The 24473-nt window shown below is 47.1% G+C and overlaps 1 protein-coding gene across 1 annotated transcript in view; it reads left to right on the top strand.

Annotated features, from left to right (window-relative positions):
- TTK (TTK protein kinase) overlaps positions 1-24473 on the top strand; it is a 338680-nt gene that overhangs the window by 47259 nt on the left and 266948 nt on the right. Inside the window, exons 2-3 of the mRNA XM_069235624.1 lie at positions 832-975; positions 22546-22771. Of these exons, the coding sequence (XP_069091725.1) occupies positions 834-975; positions 22546-22771 (368 nt within the window). The 5' untranslated portion in view covers positions 832-833. The remainder of the gene's footprint in view (positions 1-831; positions 976-22545; positions 22772-24473) is intronic.

The following is a 24473-nucleotide window of genomic DNA, read 5'->3' as shown; positions in this document are numbered from 1 at the left end:
AAGGGTGGTTTGGAGATCCTTGACTTCCTGTTTGTGTCTGAATGACAAGTCTTCTATTTCTGATATTCTACTTTGTCTGTGTGACTCTTTCTGATAGATTCAAAGGTCTTGTTGAAGCAGTGTAACTTCAGAGCAAACTTCTCCTATTCTCCCTTCTAGGGAGTCTTTGGAGGTGTTTATAGCCTAGAGGAGCACTGCATTGTCCGGCATGATGGGTCTCTTCTTCTAGTCCGGCCTGGGGGCCTATCACCTTTGTGTAGCGGTTCATTTTGCCCTGTTTCAGTTGCTTGAAATAAAGTGCAGAATTAAAACTAAAAAGTGGGAGAAAGGGTTTAACTAAAGCTCCTTCAGCCCATTAGCGTTGGTATACAAGCCCTGTTGCCCAATTTACTCATTTTATCTGGAGTAGATAAGAAATGATTGTCCTCAGGCAGTGTTAATTATTCTTATATCAATGGTATCACTATTACATTTTTGGTGGCACTCTTCTTGTAGATATGTGTATCCACTTCTTTCTTCCTTTACTGAAAATTTTAAATACTCCACAAAACAAATGTGACTTTTTGCAAAGTGATGTAGGTTTGGGTATGAATTCTAGAAGAGGATTTTCTTTTTTTATGAATACACCTTCCATAACCATTTGGACAAGAGTATGCCTAATATTTTTATGTCCAGAATGACTAGCTAAATAACAGGTAGGCATGAAGATAAGCTCTAATGCGGTGAAAGTTTTCACTTCATTTAGTTTGGGATAATTCACTTCGAACAATTTGTATGATAAATACTGTGGTTATTTTTGGAATATTAAAATGCCTTGTTATCTTGTTGCAGAAATGGAGGAAGAAGATATGAGCGAGAGACGACTGAAACTGGCTCATATAATGAATAGAGTTAGGAGCCTGAAAACCAGATACCAAGCTGAAGAAAACTTGACTGATGAAGTGAATTTAAGTGGTTGTCCTGCTGACACAACAGGTAAAGGATATTCAAAATGCTTTGCTTGTGTGACATCCATACTGCATTTTAGAAACTGTGAAGTAGAATAAGAGACTAGTGCATACTGTGGAAATTTCTTGTCTATTGCGAGATCCATTGAGGACCACATAGTCTGGCATGAGATCAGGCAGAGCGGACAATAAATGACAGTAAAAAGAAAATGCTCCTTTCATAGCGCTACATTCCGTTCCATTACTAGGTTGTAGTGAGCACAGACAAAGTAAAGCACCATTCTGATCATAAAACGCAAGAAACCAATCCCCATGATGTAGCATGCCACCTGTCCACAAACGTGCTTCGGCGAAACACCATATAAATGTAATACAAGACTTCTGTTAATGAAGTGTGAAAAGTCTACTTTCATTAAATCAAAAAGTTCAAAGATTAATATAGAAAGTTTCCTCTCTAAAGTAGTTGTACATTACTATTGCTGCTGCATTTATTTAGTATACTGCTGAAATCAGCATGGAATCTGTTGCTATCAGTAGTACTTTAGGAAGAGATAACTGTGCTAACCTGCTCCTCCTTTTAAGGTATAGTAGGTTAGGTAATAGTACTGTTCCAAGCAATACTAAAATGGTAATTGCTCAGAATGTTGCCATTAGTAGTACTTTAGTAATATATAATTGTATTACCCTGCTACTGCTTTTAATACACTGAGAACCTACTACTTATACCAGTACAAATCCTATTAATACTACAGTCATAATTTCTACTTTTAGTATTACCAATCCAGGTCGTGCTATACGAAGCATTGCACCAACAAGCACTAATGATAACATGCTTACTACTATTAGGAACTACCATTATGAATTTGTCTTCTACTACTGATATACTGTTCCCAATAAAGCTGGTTTTACTACTGGTACTGCCACTCCTACATCTAGTACTACTCTTTTTAATTGCAGGACAACACTGAGAGCCCTGGTAGAAGCAGGGTACATCAAGCAATACACAATAGGTTCCCAAGGATGTAACACATTGGCCACAAGCCACTCTAAAGAAAAGACCACAGGATGAGGAGATATAAATTGACCCTGTGCAAGCAGCTGCCAGCCTCTAGTAAAGGGAGAGATGTCAACCACCGATACCAGGGTAAATATATTAAGACTTAGCCAAAGGGATTCGAAAATAAAAAGTAAGGATAAAGAGGAAAGAACATCTTCAGGGGAGAAAAAAGGGCAATTTGATTTTTGGGAGTGAGTAAAATACATAACAGAAGGCCCAGGTAGGTCCATTATCACTCAAGTTTGTAGAGGGAAAAAGTGGAATAATTCTATTTCCCAAGACTCTTAAAATCATTTTAACTAATAGGGAATTCCAGCTGCGGATTCCTTACCTTTTGAATTTCTTAGGCATTGGATTGGATCTGGAAACTTTGTGTCAGCAGTACCACTGGGCGCTGTTGGGGGGACTTTGGTTCCATGCGTCATTGACTCCAGAAGTGATGTTGCGGTCACCTATATAGGTGCACAAACATCAGTTCTTTTATTTCCGTGCCAGTTAGTGCTAATCCAGAGAATAGCTACCCCTGTCTCTTTTTGACAGTTTTTTTTTTTCTCAACATTGTTGACTATTTTTGATAGACACAGCACCATGTGGGTAATGGACCTGCACTTGGTGTGCTTGTAGTGCCTTGAGCACGACCACGATTCCAAGTCTTGCACAGACTGCCGGGACATGGTGCCAAAAGCTTTAAGAGAGAGAGGTCCCTAAAGCTGCTTGCAGGCCAGTGGTGAATGCCAGATAGGGTGACTCCTAAGAGGTTTCAGGCCTAATTGAGGAGAAGGTCGCTGGACTGCTCCAGGAGCCTGAAGTCCTCTTCTTCGCACTCAGGGACACTCAGCAGAGAGGCAGCAGAAGAAGTCTAAACAGACTTTGACCTTGCCGTGGCTGACGAAATGAGTGAGGAAAACTGACGTTTCAGGCACTGTTGTGCAGAGCCGTTGCAGTGTCCGACTCCACACCTCCCCCTGTTTCCGGGAGCCGGACCTACCCTGCTCAGTTGAAAGACTTCTACAAGGCCATGTGCCTCAAATTTGAGTGGTCCTCAACGCTGATGGGGTCTCGCGAATCTGGACATTCGTGCGAATGTGACCTTCAGCAGGGATCCCAACACTGATGCTCCTGGTAGCACCATCCCCATGCTCATCCTCAACGACTTGGAGTCGACCTGCACAAATTCCGGCACCAGCAGGGCTAATTGGTCCTAGGTTATTGCCTGAGTGTTTTCTGGAGCAGCCAGACATTGACATTGGAGAAGAGTGGGAGGGTTCACTGGACTCTTTAGAATTCCAGTTAGAGATCACAACTTCATTTAACTGCTATGAGGAACTGAGAGATGCCGGTGGACTGGACACCTCTGCAGATACTGGCATACTCTCTCCAACTACTATGGCTATGGAGGAGCGAGCATCTTATGCAATGGTGGTATAGAGGACAGCGGAGGTCCTTGGCCTCCGACTTCCCTCCATGGCAGTCAAGTCTAACCTTGATGGAAGTTCTTCATCCAGGGGCTTTCTCATCTGAACCCCTATTGCCCTTTAATGAAGCACTGACTCGCATCCTGCTGGGAACTTGGTCCAAACCTAGTACATGGGCTCCTGTAAATGGTACAATTGTCTGCCGTGATCGCCCTGCCCCAGGTGATCCTACTTTACTCCACCCAACCCCTGAAAAGTTGGTTGTCCAAGCCTCAGTCTCCCATGGTGCGTTCCCTGCTGCTCCCCTGGACAGGGAATCAAAGAGGCTTGATAACTTAGGCAAGAAAATGTTTTCTCCTACCAGTTTAGCATTGTGGTTGGTGAAAACTGCATTCCTGTTGGGCCATTGTTGTTATAATTTGTGGGATGTGGTTTGCACAAGTGCTGCCACAGGTCCCCGGAGGCGGCCTCGGCCATCCTTTCCCAAGCAGCGAAAAACACCAGGGATACAGTGAAGCTCACCATTAGGTGTGGTTTGGATACAACTGATTCCCTTGGCAGAGCATTTTCCACGACAGTAGCCTTGAGGCGCCAAGTCTGGCTAAGAACATCTGGCTTTTCGGGTGATGTCCAGGCCAACCTCATGAGCCTGCCCTTTGACGGGACTCGACTCTTCTGAGAGACAGCATACTCGACGCTGGAGCATTTCAAGGACTTGTGGGCTATGGCCAAGTCCTTGGGCCTCTTAGTGACACCTTGCCCCAATCTGTCTTTTGCCCCTTTCGTGGCAATGGAGAGGGATGTGCTACCGTGCCAGCCCAGTGCTAGCCACTGTCCTGCACAAGCTGCCCAATCTGCGAGGACATTAATGCAGCGAGTTCCTGCTCTGTGAGTCTGGTAGCCAGAAGTTGTTCCACCGCCAACCCCTCTCCAGAAGCCGCAGCCTCTAAGCACCCCTAGTCTAGTTCTGCAAGACCGTGGGTGCCCTGGGAGAATCCAACATCATCTCCTCCACTGGCTGTCCATTACATTGGACAAATGGGTCTTTCAGATCATTCAATGGTGCTACTCCCTCCCTTTCCAATCTTTCCCTCCCCTAGCACCCCAACACAAGAACAGATGATGGAAGAACGTAAGTGTTAGCTCTAAGAGGAAGTTAAAGTTTTCTTGGTCAAGGGAGCAATAGAGAAGGTTCCAATATCGGAAGTAGGCAGTAGTGGTTGTTCCCGCTACTTAGATTCCCAAGGAAAACAAGGGCCTTTGGAGGTCTAGAATAGGGCGAACTGTCACTCTCTTCCTCAAAAAGGAGAAGTTCAGGATGCTCAATTTGGTTTAGGTCTTGTCTGCCTTAGAAAAAGGAGCCTGGCAGGTAGCACTGGACTTGCAGGATGCGCATTTTCACGTTGCCATCCTGCCTGCCCAAAGAGGTCACTTGCATTTCAAGGTAAGCTACAAGCACTTTAAATTCACCGTGCTCCCCTCTGGCGTTACCAGCGCCCGCAGGTGTTCACCAAGTGATGGCGGTGGTCACAGCTCATGTGCGCAGGTCAGGGTTTTAAATCTTCCCCTACCTCTTTGACTGGCTGTTGAAGGCTGGTTCGCCCCAGGTTGTTGCTTCCACCTTCAGACTACTGCAGACATCCTGCATTTGCTGGGGTTCACCATAAACATGCCGATGTCACACCTGACTCCTCCTCAGAAGCTCCCTTTCATCGGAGCAGTTCAGGATACTGTGCATTTTTTGGGCTTATTTTCCCGAGCAGCAAATACAGGATATTCCCGTTATGATAAGGATGTCTCAGCCTCTGAAAAAATAGGTAAGGGACCGGGAGATTAAAGGTCCAGTGTACGGCCTCCCAATGTAGTCATTATAAATAAAGAAGTACACTGTTCCTATTGAGAGTAATCATTTAGAACGAACGAGAATCTACAGGAGCAGGAACCCTCATGCATCACATTGGATGACTGGCTTCATCATTGGGAAAGCTCCTCGTTAGGCCGGTACTGCAATGCCTAACGGGCTCCCCCCGAGGGGGTGCTCTTAACCGGGGTGCTCAGGTGGTAGCACATTATTTTTAACGGGTGCCCAATTAGAAGTACCCAAGCATAAGTGGAGCGAATAGAAAATTAAGATTGGTTCATCAACAAATATCACTCATAGTTTAATCGGTTTTATGTGATGAGGACCAAGATTAAAAACGGGCAAGAGAGTAACGGGTGATAAATAATGGTCACCTACTCTCAAAAAGGAGGATAACACTCTATATGGTATCTCTCTATAGCAGGTCTACATGTTTCGCGTCCAAATGGTCCAGCCGGATCCTATGACGCTTCTTCAGGACCAAAGAAAAATCTACTCCAAGATTTCAAATCAGATACTCCTCAATATCTAAAAATAAGCAGTCACTTACTTAGTTTATTGTACGAATAAAAGTCGCCCTAAATAGATAAAACATAAATCATGATCAATATGCATGATTAAAGTTCAAAAAATAGTGCACGTGTGAAGTTAATGTGATTAAGGTGGAACACTCTAGTGAGAGATAAAATGAACAACAACAGCTTACCATCCCCAATATCAGGATAGAGCTCTTGAAGGATCACAAGTCAGGATAAGGAACTAATATTCTGTCAATTTATGATCAAGAGAGGTTAAAATGATGACATAGAGAGTTCAGATACTACTTGGCTCACAATTCATCAAATCAAATGATTACTGAACATGGAAACCATTATCATTTTTGACATGGCGCAGCAACAAGCATAGAAACCATAATGGGACAAAAAGAGTATCACAAATTAATGATTCTGAATAAAATTTATCTAATCGTTAATATTTCCACCAGTCAGGTGGATGAATATCTCATGCAATGATATGATACACTAAAACAAATGGGTATCGTAAATGTTGCGGTTGAAATTCTTGCCACCGATCTAATAAACATATCTCATGAAATAATATCGTGAGTTAGGGCAGTTGTGGACAACAATGCTATATATACTCCTTACGTGTAAACATAACACGGAGGAGGAGGTCCATGTTATACATCGGTTGTAAATACAGTAAGAGTCGGATGTATATTACCAGAATATTAAATAGTAAAAGGTCTCTATTACATCCGAATGAGCCAGTGTTATCTCAAAGTGAAAAACAAGCAAAAGAAGGGGTGGGGAGGGGGGTGGGGGGGGCGAAATGACTTACTTCGAATTCCATGTACGTAGGCTGATTAACCTACCCATCAGACGTGTGTCCCCGTAGAACAGAAGCATGGCGTTCTGCCGAGCTTTTTTAGGGGGAACCCCGATACGCGCGACCGGAAATGGCTGCCGGCTCGCGTCTTAATAGAGAGTAAAGGCAGACTTTAAACAGTAGTCTGGGAGGTACTGGCTTAAGTTAAAGAACTACAGCTACGGAAGAGTTAGTGACCGGAAAATAAAGTATCCAGCTGGATAGATCGCAAATAGACTGTTGAAAACAAGAAAACGAACTAAAGAAGAAAAAACTGATACTTCAAAAGCCCACAATAATTAACAAAAATTCAACATAAGTATATGTTATCCAAGTGTTGTTAGTGGAACTATTGATTAGAAGTATAAATAAAAATAAATATGAATAGAGCATTAAACATCAAGAGATAGAGATAACTCTGGGTTTCTAGACTATTACAGGGAAAATTAATCTAAAAATCTGTATTTAAAAGGGCAAAATCGGAGGATGATCGATTATTAATGCTAGTGCTGAGTCAATAGGGGTTATATGCAAGAAAAAGATTCCCTAAGTGACTTGCTCATCAAAAATTGATTATGTCGAGAAAACAGTCTAAAGTATTTCATCATTTAATCCCCGTGATGCCGTCCCTAATTTAAAAATCCATCGCTGTTCGATTCTAAAAAGTGAATTAGAACCGTTAGGGAGGTTTTTGGGGGCTTCGAGGACCACCCATCGAAGTTCATCTGGCGTATGGGCAGTATCCGAGAAATGAGCACACAGTTTTGTAGTCACTCAGCCTCTGTCCTGGATGTCGGTGAAAATGACTTTGAGGCTAATGGGCCTCATGGCCTCCTGCATCCTGCTGGTGAATCATGCCAAATGGCATATGTAAGCTCTGCAGTGGGACCTGAAATTCCAGTGGGCGCAGCATCAGGTGGAATCGCTCCAACATGGTAAGATCTCAGAATGAACTGCAAAAGACCTGCAGTGGTGGCTGACGAACACCAATTGGGTCAAAGGCAGACTCCTCTCCCTTCCCCAACCAGATCTGACAGTGGTGACAGATGCGTCACTCTTGGGGTGGAGTGCCCATCTGGGAGTGTTGGAGGTCAGAGGACTCTTGTCTCCAGCGGAATCCGGACTCTACATCAACTTGAGCTCTGTGCGATTCGACTAACATTGAAAACTTTTCTTCCCTCTGTCAAGGGGAAGTTGGTGCTGGTGTTCATGGACAACATCATTGCCATGTACTGCAACAAGCAGGGCTGGGTGAGATTGTGGACACTTTGCCAAGAAGCCCTGTGTCTCTGGACATGGCTAGAACAGCAGGGCATAACCATGGTGGTTTTAACACCTGGCAGGTTCTCTGAACGCCATGGTTGACAAACTCAGTCGTCGATGCCTAGCGAATCACAAATGGTGTCTCCATTCAGAGGGGGCGCAAGGACTCTTTCAGCAGTGGGGAGAGCCTTGGTTAGACCTGTCCGCCTCCACAGGGAACACATAATTTCACCAGTGTTGTGCATTGGAGTTGCCAAAGCAGCTTTTGCTCGGATATGCTTTTTTATCTCAAGTGGAACTTGGGCCTCCAGTCCGCCTTTACGACCATACAGGTTCTGCCCTGTATTGTCCTGACTGAGTATTAGTTGTATCTAGAAAATGCCCTTCAAGTAGAACACATGGATCCCACACATGATCCTTATTAGGTTGGTCACAGAAAGAACACGGTCATCTGCTATTGCAGCATTTTACGTAGTTTCCCATCAGTCCCTTTTCTGGTGACAATATTATATTTTATTCCCCGCCCGGTTATACCTCCGATGATGTCACCACCATTATCTCACCTCAAGAGCATACCTCCATGTACCAACTGAAGCAAGTGTTTTTTTTAACCTTTTTTGAATGCCATGCTATCCTTCCTAGTTCCTTCTGTGACTCAGTTAGGGCGTTGCTACTAGGTCCACCAGACATTCTTCCATTGCAGCAATTCAGCAGTCAGTCCTTGATTGTTCTCCAGCATCTTCTGAGCTGTAACCGCACCTAAGAAGCTATAGTAAGTATGGAAACTCAGGATTACAGCAGGATTATGTTGACTCGACACACTCAGCTATGGTGACCTAGGTAAATTCTGGAATCTAGGCAAATTCTGGGTAGGGACTATAAAAATTGAAGACAAAGGGTTAAAATGCAGAACAAAAATTCAGGACGATGTGAGTTTTACAAACACCTCTGAGGAGGCTATACCCCACTACTTTACAATTGCATTTTCATATTGCACAATTTATTCACTGTATTCTCTGTGATTGTCTCAAGGCATATTACCGTCAGGTAGCAAAGTATATCCTTAGTCAGTGGTAAACTGATGCTCTTGAGCACAGGGTCTAGTGCGTCACCCTACCAAAGTCTTCCCAAACTTTCTCAGAGAGATAGCAACAGCAAACCTTTGATTATTTCTGGACATTTCAAAACTCATGGCAAAGAACTTTAGAAACATTGAGGTAAGTGATTTTTCAGTTTCTATTAGTTACAGCAAGCTAAACAAAATTAGGCTCACTTTGCCCTTCATTAGACTTCCAGCCTAAAAACGTTAATAAGAATAAGAGACGGAAAAGGGCACATACATCAACTTGAAAAATCCACACGTGCTCCAGAATCATCATACCAGAGATGTCAAACAGTGCACCATCCCCCACTGTGTACTTTACTATCACAAATGACCTGTGCACCACTACACATACTACAGTGCACCACCAACCTCAGCACTAACAATTACAATTTGAGGTATTTTGCATCACCACCCTCAAAACAGTGTAACACTTCCTGTGGCAAAATGCACCATCACCCACTGCTTAGTGTTGATTAGGGCTCGACCAGGCTGAGGTTTGGCTTACAGAAGAGGGCCTGCCTCCAGCATCTAGCCTCACTTACATGTGCCAGAAACACATCAAGGTGAGTTGTTGAACAGGCTCCTAGTGATGGCTGAAATGAAAGAGGTTGTCAGAAAATTCAAATACTAAGGTGGTCATTACAACCCTGGCGGTCGGTGTTAAAGCGGCGCTAAGATCGCCAACATGCCGGCGGAAAAAAAATTGAATCATGACCGTGGCGGAAACCGCCAACAAAGACAGCCACTTTAACACTCCGACCGCCACGGCGGTACAAACATACAGCTTGGCGGTCACCGCCAACAGACAGGCGGAAGACCATGTACCGCCCACAGTATCACAACCTACCAATCCGCCACTTTTCCGGGGCGGATTCACTGCAAACAAAAACATGGCGGAAATAGGACTTCCAAGGGAAAACGCTCACCTCTACACACCCCACGAGGAATCCGGACGCCATGGAACTCGAACTCCACATCCTGCCAGCCCTTATCTTCTTGCTCCTCTACCAGGAGCACGAACGCCGGCGACGAAGACCACGGTGAGTACTGCACCTACGACACAGGGGAGGGGGGAGGAAAAAAACAGGGACACACACGCAGCACGCAACACCCCCATCCTCATACACGACAACACACACACTAATACAGCATGATACATAACAGTTACACCTCCCAACCCCCCCTCCCCCCCGGGAAGAATGCAAGGACAAAAGGAAATTAGTGTAACCATTGTAATATATTAAAATCCAGTACGCAAAAATGTAAATATACACTATAAAGAAAATATACACCAAGAATAGTAGTCCAGGTAGTGCCCCATTGAAGTCCGTGGAACACTGGGCCCACACGGTATGGGCGAGGCCCACACTCAATCCCCGAACATGACAGAGAACACTACAGGGGCATCAGATAGCAATAAAACAGGGCACCTCAGGGGGAAGGGGGGGACACCTCAGCTGGTTGAGTGCACGACGCCAAATCCACGAGGGGGCCACATGCCCTCTGTTCCATCCTGGGGAGTGCAAACCCACAGTCTCTCGTCTCTACAGTGGGTCGGTTGCCCACTGTACCATCCTGGGGAGTGCAAAGCCACAGTCTCTCAAGTGAATAACAGTCTCCACTGGTTCTGGAGGGGGCATTGTGCCCAGAGTGCTTCATCCTGCCAAGGACTCATATAGTGGATGCTTTTCTCCATTGGTCCTGGAGGGGGCATTGTGCTTGTGCCCAGAGTGCTTCATCCTGCCAAGGACAGAGGTAGTGGATGTGATACTCCACTGGTTCTAGACGGGGCTTTGTGCCCAGAGTGCTTCATCCTGCTCGTGACGGACTCAGTAGCGTCAGTGCCCTTGGCGCTCATGGGCCAGCGGTGCTTGTGGCGGCGGTGCCCTGTTCAGTGGTGCTTGTGGCGGCGGTGCCCTGTTCAGTGGTGCTTGTGGCGGCGGTGCCCTGTTCAGTGGTGCTTGTGGCGGCGGCGCCCTGTTCAGTGGTGCTTGTGGCGGCGGCGCCCTGTTCAGTGGTGCTTGTGGCGGCGGCGCCCTGTTCAGCGGTGCTTGTGGCGGAGGGGTCCTTTTCAGTGACTCAGCTGCTGGCGGTCCTGTCTGGCCCAACAGGGCTGGTGCTGGCGGTCCAGTCTGGCCCAGCGGTGCTGGTTCTTGTGGGCCTTCCCCACCTTGGAAGGTGTTGCAGCGGACTCCACACTCCCACCTGTACCTCTGGGAGCGGCTTCGGTGGCTCGAGTCTTCCCCCCCCCCCTCCCGCCGGGCACTGGCCAACTTTTGATGGTTGACAGGTGGGGGACTGTCCGTGCTGTGGTTCCGTGCCACACTGGCTGCCCTGATGGCCGGTGCACTCCAGATTGCTGTGACTACAGGCACCACTGGTCCCGGAGATGTTGTGGCTGAGGTGCTAGGTTGGGACCTGGAGAGTCTGGCCCTAGGAGACGGATGGGATGGGGGAGGTGAGGGAAAGAGGTTAAGGTTGGACAGGAAAAGTTTCTTGGGAACACTGGGACGGGTAGCTGGAGGGGGTTTGGGAGTGGAGGAAGAGGTTGTGGTTGTAGGTGTTCGTTTGGTGACTTTGGGTGAAGGTGCATGCACTGGAGGCTGTTGTGAGGTGGATGGCTGTTGGGTGGGTGTGTGCCTGCGTTTGTGTATCTTGGGAGGGGGCGTCACAGACACACTGGGTGAGGACACAGGGGACGTGTGAATGGTAGTGGGGGTGGTGACTGCACGTGAGCGGGGTGTGGTGGTGGTGTTTGTGCTGGTGATGGAAGTAGTGGCTGTAGATGTAGTGCATGCAGGTGTGAGTGGAGGCAAGACTGGGACGGAGACGAGGAGGACGCAGTGGATGTTGGTGTGTCTGCATGTGTGTGATGATGCGTGAGTGCCTGTGGGATGTGTGGTGCTTATGTTTGCCTGAGCTTCCCTTGTGTGTTGAGGCGTGTGCATGCTGGTCTGAAGGTGTGCTTGGGATAGGCTGAGGTAGAGGGGATTGGATCTGGGTGGAGGAAGTAGTAGGGGGGAGGCTAGACACGGGTACAATGGCTGCCATCAGTGCTGAGGCCAGAGTCTGAAAAGCTCGCTGAAGGGCCGCCTGACAAGAATGAATGCCCTCCAGGAATGCATTTGTTTATTGCAACTGCCTTTCTACACCCTGGATGGAATTCAAAATGGTAGCCTGCCCAACAGTGAGGGACCTGAGGAGGTCAATGGCCTCTTCACTGAGGGCAGCAGGGGTGACTGGGGCAGGGCCTGGTGCGAAGGTGATGCCCACCCTCCTGGGTGAGCGTGCACGGGGCAAAGGCTGAGGGGCTGCTGGGAGGGCGGTGCTGGTAGAGGGGTGGTGGCTGTACCTGTAGATGCGGGGGGGGCACAGATGTTGCTGCCACCACAAGGGAACTCCCATCAGAGGACGAGTCCGTGTCACTGGTGTCGACTCCTGTCCCCGCCGTGGAGCTCCCCTTGCCCTCCGCCCCACTGGTGAACTCAGAGTCTGTAGTCTCGCCCTCCAGGGCCATGTGGGATGCAGCTCCCTCCTGCTCCGGTGCCACTGCTTCTCCGCCTGATGATGCTAATGCACACAAGAACAGGGAGACCACAAAAAAGGGGGGGAGGGATAACAGAAGAAAGACATGTTGAGTGCATGCATTACCGCTACTGTTGGCGGACACGACAGACACAGAAGCCCCCAGCACTACGCCGCACACTTGGGCTCCACTGTTCAATCCCTAGGACATGGCCTACAATGCTAGGGCCGACATCTGCACACATGGATGACACAGGAGCCTGATTAGGTGAACTTGCCACTGTACACAGGTGGGGTGGGGTGCCACAGTGTCTGCCAGAACAAGGGGACCTAACTAGCACTCTCGCCCTGGCCTAGGGAAACCCAGAGCCCACCTCCCCCACCCAGACACCTCCACTGCGCGCAAAATCAGCAGAATGAGAGTGTACTCACCCCCTTGTGGCTGCTGTGATGCCCTCAAGCGCCCATCCAACTCCGGGGACGCCACCGCCAGGATCCTGAACATCAGCGGGGTTATGGTGCGACGGGCACCCCTCCCACGTTGGGAGGCCATCCCCAGCTGGGCCTCCGCTGTCTTCTTGCTCCAGCGGCGAATGTCCTCCCATCTCTTACGGCAGTGGGTGCTCCGTCTGTAGTGGACCCCCAGGGTCCGGACTTCCTTGGCGATGGCACGCCAAATAGCCTTTTTCTGGTGGGCGCTGACCTACAGGAATTGTACATGGGGAAAAGAAACGTTATTACCAACTGCACCGTCAGTCATTGGCCCCCATCCCTACCCTTGCCATGTGGCACATGCACTCACCGTTGTTTCATGCACGCCTCATTCTCCCCCCGACCCCATCTTTCATCCACCCCACTCCACACAGGCATAGCCCATACAGCATGCTCCCAGTGTACTTACCTGTTTGTCTGGAGGACCGTAGAGTAGCGTGTCCTGGGGGAGGACCCCATCCACAAGTTTCTCCAACTCTTCCGATGTGAAGACAGGGGCCCTTTCCCCAGACGCACGAGCCATTGTCTCTTCCAGACAGAGGTCACAGCAGCACTTGCAGTGTAGGTCCTCTCCTGTCGAAGATCAGGTATCGAGTGATTGAACAGATAAAAAATGGCGGTCACGTCCGCAGGTGGGTGTACAGTCACCGCCGGCGTACATAGTCATTGGCTTCTGGGACCCATAGGGTCCAATGTTAACCAATGCAGTATTGCGCTGCGTTCTTCGACCGCCTACCGCGACGGTGTACAGCGCCAGCGCAGTTGCATCACACCCCATTTTCCCACTTTACAGGTCTGGCAGCCGCCATTTCAGGGGCCCACATGACTTAATTTTTAACTGTGTCACACATACCTAGGCCTTGCCTCAACACTCCTACAGGCCAATTTTCTGATTATGATTCTTGTTCTGTGTAAGCTGTGGGTACGTACCTCTGAGTTGGTTAACTCTGTGCTCGCTGTTGTCCTTCATAGGCACCGTCCGCTGGGACATGTGAGGAGATGGTGCCATCCTCCGGTGTACAAACCACTGGTGGACCTGTCGACAATGGAGGAAAGACATGTGATCATCACCTACAGGCTTGATCGTGCCACAATCCTGGAACTGTGTGCCCAGTTGGAGCCAGACCTGATGTCAGCTATCTGCCGTCCCGCAGGAATCCCCCCCTCAAGTGCAGGTGCTGTCAGTACTCCATTGCCTTGCAAGTGGGTCATTTCAAACAACAGTGGCCATAGCATCAGGGATGTCCCAGCCTATATTTTCCAACGTGTTGTCTAGAGTGTTGTCTGCCCTGCTGAAACACATGCGGAGCTACATCGTTTTCCCTCAGTTGGAGGATTTGCCTACAGTGAAAGGTGACTTCTATGCCCTGGGACATATCCCCAACATCATAGGTGCCATTGATGGGACACATGTGGCTTTGGTCGCCGCCTCCCCCCCCGCCCCCACCCCCCATCCCCCGCAGGAACAGTGAACAGGTGTACAGAAACCGGAAGAGTTATTATTCCATGAATGTGCAGATAGTGTGTTTGGCCGACCAGTACATCTCCCATGTGAATGCCAAATTCCCTGGCTCAGTGCATGACGCTTACATCCTGCGGAATAGCAGCATCCCTTATGTGATGGGTCAACTCCAGAGGCACCGTGTGTGGCTAATAGGTGAGCACCTGGAAGCAAGTCAGTGGGAATGGTTGTCTGGGTCTGGGGATATCCTTTCAGGTTAGTGTGTGTCTAACAGTTGACCCTCGCCATTTGCAGGTGACTCTGGTTACCCCAACCTGTCATGGCTACTGACCCCAGTGAGGAATCCCAGGACATGGGCAGAGAAATGCTATAATGAAGCCCATGGGCAAACTCGGCGGATAATAGAGCAGACCTTCGGCCTCCTGAAGGCCAGGTTCAGGTGCCTCCATATGACAGGTGGATCCCTGTTCTACTCACCAAAGAAGGTGTGCCAGATCATCGTGGCCTGCTGTATGCTTCACAACTTAGCTTTGCGACGACAGGTGCCTTTTCTGCAGGAGGATGGTCCAGATGGCGGTGTTGTTGCAGCTGTGGAGCCTGTGGACAGTGAAGACGAGGAAGCAGAAGAAGAGGACATCGACAACAGGACCTCTGTGATCCTGCAATACTTCCAGTGAGACACTGGTAAGAATACAAACCTGCCTACTACATGTACTTTAACACTACTATCTCTCTGTCTGTTGTTTTCACCCAGTGTATGGTCACTGAGTTGTCACTTTCCCTTACGTTTTAACAGATGTGGGTCCCACTGTGTGACATCTGTGTTTCCTCATGGACTAGAGCTGTGTGACATAGGAATGTTGACATTAGATTTGAAAGAGCATTTTGACACTGTAATTGCTAATACACTATTTCAAAATCACAGACTGACTCCATATTGTGTTGTGCTTCAAAGGTGTTTATTTAAGTGCTCAATATTGGAGGGGGTTGTAAAATGGTGAGGGGTGAGGGTGGAGGAATGTCCATGGCAGAGTCCAGTCTATTGGTCTCACAGGTGCATTGCGCAAATGAGCATAGGAAGTGGAGCTGGGGCAGTTTGAGGATGGACAGGGTGACAAAGTGGGACAAAAGGATGACAATCAGGGTGGTCTCATTTCTTGGCGGGGGTCTTGGCATCGTTCTCTGTCTTTGTCCTGGATCTCAGGGACCGTTTGCCGGTGGTTCTCCCTCTGCAGGGGGTGGGGTGCTGGTGTGGTGGTCCTGTGGCGGGGCGTCCTGTCCACTAGCGCCGACGGAGGTGGCGGGCAGTTCATCGTCCAGGCTAGTGTCAGGGGCCCCTTGTTGTGCCACAGTGACCCTCCTGGTGTTGAGTACTTCCTTCAGCACCCCTACGATGGTGCCCAGGGTGGAATTGATGGATCTGAGTTCCTCCCTGAAACCGAAATACTGTTCCTCCTGCAGGCTCTGTGTCTCCTGAAACTTGGCCAGTACCGTTGCCGTCGTCTCCTGGGAGTGGTGGTAGGCTCCCATGATGTTGGAGAGGGCCTCGTGGAGAGTGGGTTCCTTTGGCCTGTCCTCCCCCTGTCTCACAGCAGCCCTCCCAGTTCCCCTGTTTCCCTGGGCCTCTGTCCCCTGAACGGTGTGCCCACTACCACTGCCCCGAGGTCCCTGCTGTTGGGGTGGTGGGTTAGCCTGGGTTCCCTGTAGTGGTGGACACATTGCTGATTGACATGTCCTGGGGACAGAGGTATGGGCCCGCTGGGTGGGTGCTGTGCTGGTGTTTCCAGAGGGGGGAAAGCTGTGGTGGCCTGTGACTGTGATGGGAACCGACTGTCCCGAGGTCCCCGATGGGCCGGGCTGGTCATCTAGATCCAGTTGGACAGAGCTGCTGTCACCACTGTGGGCCTCTTCTGTTGGTGGTGTGGACATGTGTGGACCATCCTGTCCGGTGACGTTGGGTAGGGGTCCTGCAGGGGTATAAAAGGATGTTTATTACATCTGTGTGCGCTATGGTGTGCAATAGGTGGGTGACTGTCTACCCCAGTGCTTGCATTCCTGTGTGGGACCTTGTGTGATGGTGGTTTCGGGGGTTGTATGGATATGTGCAGTGGCTATGCATTGGTGATGGGTGTCCATGCTTTGTTGTTGCTTGCAGTGCTTGGTGTTGGGATGTGTGGTTTGTGATATTGGGGCATTTGTGAGGAGTTGGAGTGATGGGGGTGAGGGCGAGGGTGGGGGTATGTGATAGTATGCAGGTAGGGTGGGAGATGTAATAGGGATTTGACTTACCAGAGTCCATTCCTCCATCTACTTCTGCGAGGCCCTCAGGATGCAGAATCGCCAAGACTTGCTACTCTCATGTTAGTTGTGGGGAAGGAGGTGGGGGTCTGCCGCCAGTCTGCTGAACCGCAAGGTGGTGTCTGGAGACCACGGAACGCACCTTCCCCCGTAGGTCGTTCCACCTCTTCCTGATGTCATCCCTATTTCTTGGGTGCTGTCCCACTGCGTTGAACCTGTCCACTATTCTTCGCCATAGCTCCATCTTCCTAGCTGTGGAGGTGTGCTGCACCTGTGCTCCGAATAGCTGTAGCTGTACCCGGACGATTTCCTCCACCATGACCCTGAGCTCCTGCTCAGAGAACCTGGGGTGTCTTTGCCGTGCCATGGGGTGGTGTGGGTGGTGTGTGTAGTGATAAGTGGGGTGATATTTCGTGGTGTGTTGTGTGAGGTGCGTGGAAGTTCTGTGGGTGATGGTATTGTGTGCCTGTGGATGCTTGGTAGTTGTATGTGGTGTCTTTCTCTGGCCTTCTCTCAGTGATTCTGGTCGTAGAGGTTTGTGGGTGTGTGTGTTTTATATTGTATTGGTTGTGGTGTGTATGTGTATCAGGTGTGTGTATTTCGAATTGTCCAATGTGGCTGTGTTTTGTGAATGTGTGTGTATTTTGAGCGCGGCGGTGTGTACCGCCAATGGAATACCGTGGTTGAAAGACCGCTGCGTGGATTAGTGTGTTGTGATAGTGTGGGCGTATTTCTGTTGGCGTGACGGTGGAGGTTTTGTTTTTGCCAGTTTATCACTGACCTTTTGGTGTGGCGGATTTGTGTGGGTTTCTGAATTTTGGCGGATTCCGAGCTGTGGGTCATAATAGCTGTGGCAGATTTCGACGGCGGTGTGTTGGCGGTCTTCTGCACTGCGGTAAGCAACTTATACCACCAATGTTGTACTGAGGGCCTTAGTGTCATAAAAGTGCCCCCTCTAGAGTAAGGGGCAGTAAGCTTGCTCCTGTTGCCAAGTGTGAAAAAGAATGCGTAAAAGTGGAGAGCAGCAAAGAAATGCTATATTTAAGTCCTGTTCGGGAAGGGTGGACAGAGCTGTGTGATGGGCAGGGAGAGCTGGGTCTGGATAACGATTTGCAACAGGCATTGAATTAGAGGGACTGCAAGTTTTTATCCATGGTTGTGAAATCAAGGTAACGAGCAAACTTTTGGAAATCGTTCTTCATGATAGCCCTCAGTGCACCGTGATTTTTCTGTATGTGTCATGGTGATGTATATGTGTGTATATCAAATGGGTTGCTGCAGTGGGAATTGTGGTGTAACTGTCGGCTTTGCAAGAGGAATTGAGCACTCACAGAATAGAACATTGTACTCCGTGCTATGGGTTATTTGTTAGATAGCTTGGTACACTGTATTGACAGTTTTGTAGACCTATTGGAATATTATAATTCAAAAGAGCACATCCCTGTAGGGTTGATTCTTTCCAGGATGATAAAATATTGGCTTTTGTGTGTGTAGGGGCCTGCACTTGTCTTGTGACCTCAAAGGGTGGGGATACTGAATTGAGAAGAGTGGACACTGGGCTGCCTTCTTAATTCTGTGAGGCCTTGGTTAGCATGGTGCTTCAGATTAATCTTGCTTCTTTGATGGATGGTACAGGTGAGGGGTGGAGCTGCAGACTCCAAGTGAAATTGCTTTTTTGTTTTTCCCTAATTATGCTTTCAGTTGGGCTCATGACAGCCAGTTGCAAAAAGGTCACACCTATTTGTTCCTCTGTTGTGGGTACCCATGAAGGAGACAGCCCAGTGCTACCTACTTTAAATGCATCACTCTGCACAAAGTCTGCGTCTGGAGAACAACCAGAAGAGAACACTTGAAATGAGAACTACCTCAAACTGCTCCTTAAGTTTGGGACAGTAGATCCATACTCCTTTTCAGGGAATTGTGCATAAAGTAGGACGCACAGCATTCTACTTGATTCTAGTTTCAAGCCCTTTATGACCAGTGTGGGAAGAGTTCCTCATAGTACTTCAAGGACTGATGTGTATCTAGGGTTGGTGTCTGCCTGACAATCTCCCAGTGGTGAAGGGACATAATCTGAAGTCTGGCTTTTCTGCTGGAGCTACGTGCATCCACTGAAGCACCTACAAGCATGCCTATGTGGTGACCAAGGGAAGGATCCTGCCTGGCTCTACAGAAGGAGAAACTGTCCAGGAAGAGTTGAGTGAAGCACGTCTCTGGTGGCTGTGGATGTCCAGGTAATCTAGGGAGCACTGTGATGCATGTGAGTTCCCTAGTTATTAATTTCGGTTCCTAATTGGAACTGTGACAGTGCCACTGCGGAATTGTTGAAGACTCGGTTGGGCAGCAATTGTGTGATTGCAGAAGACTCAGTGAGGGCTACATATGGCCGATTGCTGTGGCCTGGCTGGGGGCTTCACCTGTGTGTTTGCAGTTGGCCCACACAGGGATCCACCTACCTTTGGTCCTCTTGAAGATGCAACCTTTCAAGACTGTCTTCCTACTGGTGAGCTGTAGACACTGCTGTGGAGCTGCATTACCTGATCTGATACCTCATCTACACAGACCTGGAGCTGTGGCTTCTACAGTGGAGACTGGGCAGGCGCACTGCTGAACACAGCGCATGTCCAGCTTCATTGAAATCTAAAGGAACTGCTGTTTTTCCACAACTCTGTTAGTGTGCAGGAAGACCAAGATATCTTGCCTACCCAACGAGGGGTAAGTTAACTGTAAGACTGAATGCATTTGAATTGTGGTTACTGAATTACCACACCTGAGCCTGGTTCATGCTATTCCTGATTATTCCACATGGTGAACCCCAAAATAGGGAGGAATTCTGAGGGGAGGACATAGTAGGAGCAGGGCGAGTGTTATCCCTACACTAACTAGCACGCAGGATAATGGACTAATGTGAAGGAAGCAGTACTAAGTACATCTGTGTGATTAAAGTACTTTCATTCTTGTAAAGATAAGCACTTGGCTGGACATCAGCTTTCAGTTTGTTGTTGTGTTGATTGTTGAGTGCTTAGCATGAGCCTTCATACACTACCTCGTTGAGAAACCTGTAACTGCTTGACCTCTCAAGCCTGAAAATCAAGTGCAAAAGTTGTTGTATTTGGTCTAAGTTGTAGAGCCATTGGACATCAGTGGCAAACAACCTCAACCCCCACTACTGAGGCCCAGTAGCCCCTGCTTGACCTGTGGCCCTGCAAATGGGTCCGACACAACTCTGCGCCAGTGACTAAAGTGGAACCTTCTGAAGGATCCAGAGTCGGATAAAAATGCCCCTTCATAGCTGTTTATAGGGGTGTCTGGGTTTGTGGTGCTTGCCACTGCCTAGGCAGTTGATAGAATGCCTTACAATGAGGGGCTCTGAGAATATGCAGAAGCCTAACAGGACAGTATTACTGTAAAAAAAAAAAAAAAAAAAAAAAACAGAGACACTAGACTGCCTGTATAATAATTGTATGTGCAGAAACAAACCTGAGCGGATGTTGCGGACGAGGGCCTCACACCTTATGTCTGGATTTAAAATACTCATGTCTTGCCAGCCGTCTAACAGCACCAAAAAGGTCTGCCTGATGCATAAGAATGTATAAGACTTCACATTTATCTCAAAATTGGTAACCAGAACCTCCAAAGAAGTAAAGAGCAGTACGAAGTATAGATCAGATGGGAGATCTGCGCCAAAAGAAAGCCATTGCCAAGAAAAAGTATAAATCTGGAAGAGAATAACAAGCTGGAACTGTCTCTAAAATCAGAGAAGCTGGCTCCGCCACATCAGAAGGTATTGCCAGTGTGGGTGGTAGTCTCAGCAGAAAGGCTATGAACAGAAAAGGCAGTCAGCAACTGAACAAGAGGCAATTATTGTGACAAACTCTGGAGGCACAGTGGCCTGGCGGTGGTGCTTGTGGAGGGTAGGCAGGGACCAGACCTATTGAAAAGTTGGGCCCTACAATTGCCTACTGTGCCCTCATCTTAAAACTGCTCTGAGGTTACTATGGCATAGAAGATGGACAATGTGGAAGCCACAGCTTTAGAGAACCATTTAGACTTTCCAGCTCCAGTCTCAGGGTAAAAATAAGGAGTTTAAGGATTAAAAAAGCAAAAAAAAAAAAAAAATCCTACCTCCTAGGAGTTGTTAGTAAGAAGCAGCTGAATCTTAATCTTCTTTTGGGGGACGGATCAGAGATTCCACAGTGCTACTGTAAAACAGTTATTGAGAAATGTAGAGTCTTTGGGTTCAGGAGGAGCATCGTAGAGGCCAGCCCAAATACAGAACTAAATGGGTCGCAGTGTTGGGCAGAAGATGGTCATAGACTCACCTCTGCTTGCATTTAGCTAGAAAAGCTGGCTAAGGCAGGTGACAGCCCCCTCCCCCCCGTAGGCCTCACTGTCTTAGCATCTGCAGATGGGCTTGCCTCTGTGTACTCGTCCTGCAGCTGTCTGTAAGTAGTTGCTTGGTAGCCGGCTCATCATAAGACTATTGCACCATCGGGTGAATTAGTGATCCTCCACAATATTGAAATTTCTTGATTGGTGTCGTAAAAGGGCAGAGTGCAAAATGAGAAATGTAATGTCTGCTGTCGCTGTCTGAATTTGTTAACTCTTCTTCGTAAAATGGGACGATCTAACTCCTTTCACCCTTTGTCCTTGTTCTTATTCATATTAGGCATCGAAACTGTTATCCAATTAATACTGTAGATGATAGTCGCAAAACTATCTGCACAGGTTTAAGTTGTATGAATGAACGAAGCCCATTCCTAAGTTTGTGCGTCAGACCTAAGAAGATGATTTGCAAGATCACCTTTTGTCTGTGAAATAGTAAGATGGCCTACAAATGCATAATGTAGATTGTTGAAATCTGTATGATGTAATTACTAATGAAAGCAATGGAAATGCGACCAAATGAACTGACACCTAACAAATAATGTATTTTGGGCCCTAACTACAGCTGGAACCCCATGGCAATTGCATAGAAGAAATGTTTGAGAAGAGTGGAATGCCATACAGTTTGCAAACAGTAACATGATCATGCGATGCAAGCATAAAACAGAGAACAGTGACACATGTTGAATAATTGAAAATTACAATATTTTGAAAGTACTTTTACTTGAAATTATAGCAGGCGATTTCGTTGAAAAAGCCAAAATAATTGGCAAATCGAATTTAAAAAGACGGTAGTGAGTGTGTGCAGCAGGGATCAGACATCCAATTTAAATGTGACTGCACAAAACTGAGCAAATATTCTGTTCTCGAAGACTCATCTGCAAACGCTGGAAAGTCCGTTCGACAGTCTGGCTGATAGGCGACTGACAAGAAATCCCGAACGTGGGCTACGTTAAGTAGTTAATCATCAAAACGTACGAGGAAATGAATGTGCCTATGTTAAACACTGGTCCAAATCACAATAAAATGTATAAAATTAGATTTTCCATAAGTAAAACCGCGAATCTGGTCTTTAATTTGGAAGATCGAAATGAGTTGCGGCTAAGACTTTAAAAGCTGTCCGATAATTCACGGAGCTGTGCTGATGTTCGTTGAGCGTGTGATTTTAAACTTGCTAGTTAGGGGGATTGGTTGTTTGGGGAGGCCATGCTTATATATCCGGGTGATGGAGGAATGAAGCGTATTTGCTTGCTTGACTAAAGCGTCAACGAAATTCGTTGTTGTGGTTCCAATTTCACTTTTTATTCGTCGGTTTGGTCACAGATGTTTGCTTATCTGTGCAATAATGGTTTTAACTTTTTTGCAGACCACTCCGCCTCAATTGGTTTGCTGATGACCATGGGAAATAAACCAGAAGAATGGATGAGTTTTTTACTTAAAACAGAAAGTAAAGGCGACCCTCGTGTAGACCAGGAGTTGTTGAACAAACTTGTAGACTTGTATAGCCGAGCAATTACGGTTCTCCCTGCAGAGGAACACAGTACAAACGAAAGCTATGCCAGGATTCTTGTCAGGTTTTCTGAACTTAAAGCGTGAGTATCGGATGTAATTTTAACATTGTAAATGGCAGATTTCTTGTTGCTGACAAGGGAAGTGATCGAGTAGAAACGTTTGATCTGCTTAACACTGTTTTTCGGGGAATGGTGTGCATTTCTGAAAAGAGTTGCCTGTTTCAAACGCGAAATTAACAATTTGGCACCAGTCTGAAAAGCGCATTAATAATTTTTACGTTTATTAAGTGTCATTTTAAAAAACTTAAGATATTGAAGGTGACAGCTTGGGTACGGGATTTTAGAAAATATCTACATATCCAAGGATGTGATGCTTCAGAAATATATTTGTCCTGCAAAACCTGTCGTGTTTAAAAAAAAAAAAAAAAAAAAAAAAAAAAAAAAACTGTCCCTTTTGGTGTTGGGTATTGAGGTGACCACTTATGCCAACATGCTCCTATGAAAGCTATGATAATAGCCTCTCTCGTTATGCCAGGCCTCCAACATCATACTATGTATTCTAGCAGGGCTGTGATTTTGCCAACTTTCATAAAATCTACATCCGGTGGCTGGATATAGGTGTAAAGTGGTAGACCCACGGTTGAAATGGCCTTTGAGTATGTGCACACTCAGAAATCTACAGGTTAAAAGTATTCCCAAGATACTTGCCAAATTATGCCCACATTTGAAAAGGCTAGAAAACGTTGATATTTATTGCTGACAAAAGCAGAAGTAAGACTTTTTTTTCCATGGTGAGGGGAGGGGGTGTAGTTGGAGGGAGAGGGAGAAAAAAAATCATACAGGTTGTTAATCTGTGCTAATGTCGGAACCTATACTTCTGGGTGCACTTTTGTGACTTTTTTTTTTTTTAGATTTGGGACCCAATTTTATTTCAAAAGAGGACCAGCTAAAAGAACTACCACAGGATGGGCAGGAAAAAGTATTTTCCTGTTATAAAAACCCTCACCCACCAGGGTTACACCTTGGTGGCATGCTTAATCATTGGGTTTCTTCCTGTTCCACTACGGAGCAGGTGTGCTACGACCTATGGGATGCGTGGGAGCATTGATGTATCCTTTTTCCGGTCCATCCTGTGGTAGTTCTTTTAGCTGAGCCTATTTAGTAAGGCTATAAGAAGGAAAGACCTAGCCCCACAACTTCCTTCTCCGTCTTTGTTTTTGCCCATAATGGTTCACCAGGTTTAATCGATTGGTCCATTAAATTGCCAATATTTTAGCTTCCACACAGCGCAGCATATAGCATTGGACGATGGGTAAGCCCTCTGTGCCAATTAGGACCCTTCACTTTTAGTGACTGCACCCAGTCTGTGCACGTTTACATATGCTGAAAAATAGTTCCTTTCCCTTCAGTGACAGATCTGGTTCAAACTGGTTTTGAGAAATATATATATATTTTTTTAAATATTAGCTTTAAATACTAGCTATTTTATCGCCTGCACTTTGGATACCTAGTTAAATTATTTCTTTTATGCCTCCTGTCTCCTTTTTGAATGCGCAGTTATAAAGTGTTTAATTGCCATTGTTCAGCAATCTCTGTGCTTGATTAGGTGTTAATTTATTTTTGCCACCCTCCCCATTGATGATAAAACACATGAAACAACAGCAAGGCTTTTTATGTAAACAATATTGATAGTAAATAAACTACATCTTAGAATTTCTTTTAAGTTTACATTTTTATTGTAAGCACGTGAGAGCCATGTTTCGTGGCTGAACATTTTGTTTAT

The sequence above is a fragment of the Pleurodeles waltl genome, chromosome 5 (genome assembly GCF_031143425.1).
Source record: "Pleurodeles waltl isolate 20211129_DDA chromosome 5, aPleWal1.hap1.20221129, whole genome shotgun sequence".
NCBI lineage: Eukaryota > Metazoa > Chordata > Amphibia > Caudata > Salamandridae > Pleurodeles > Pleurodeles waltl.
This window is presented reverse-complemented; position numbering and strand designations above follow the sequence as displayed.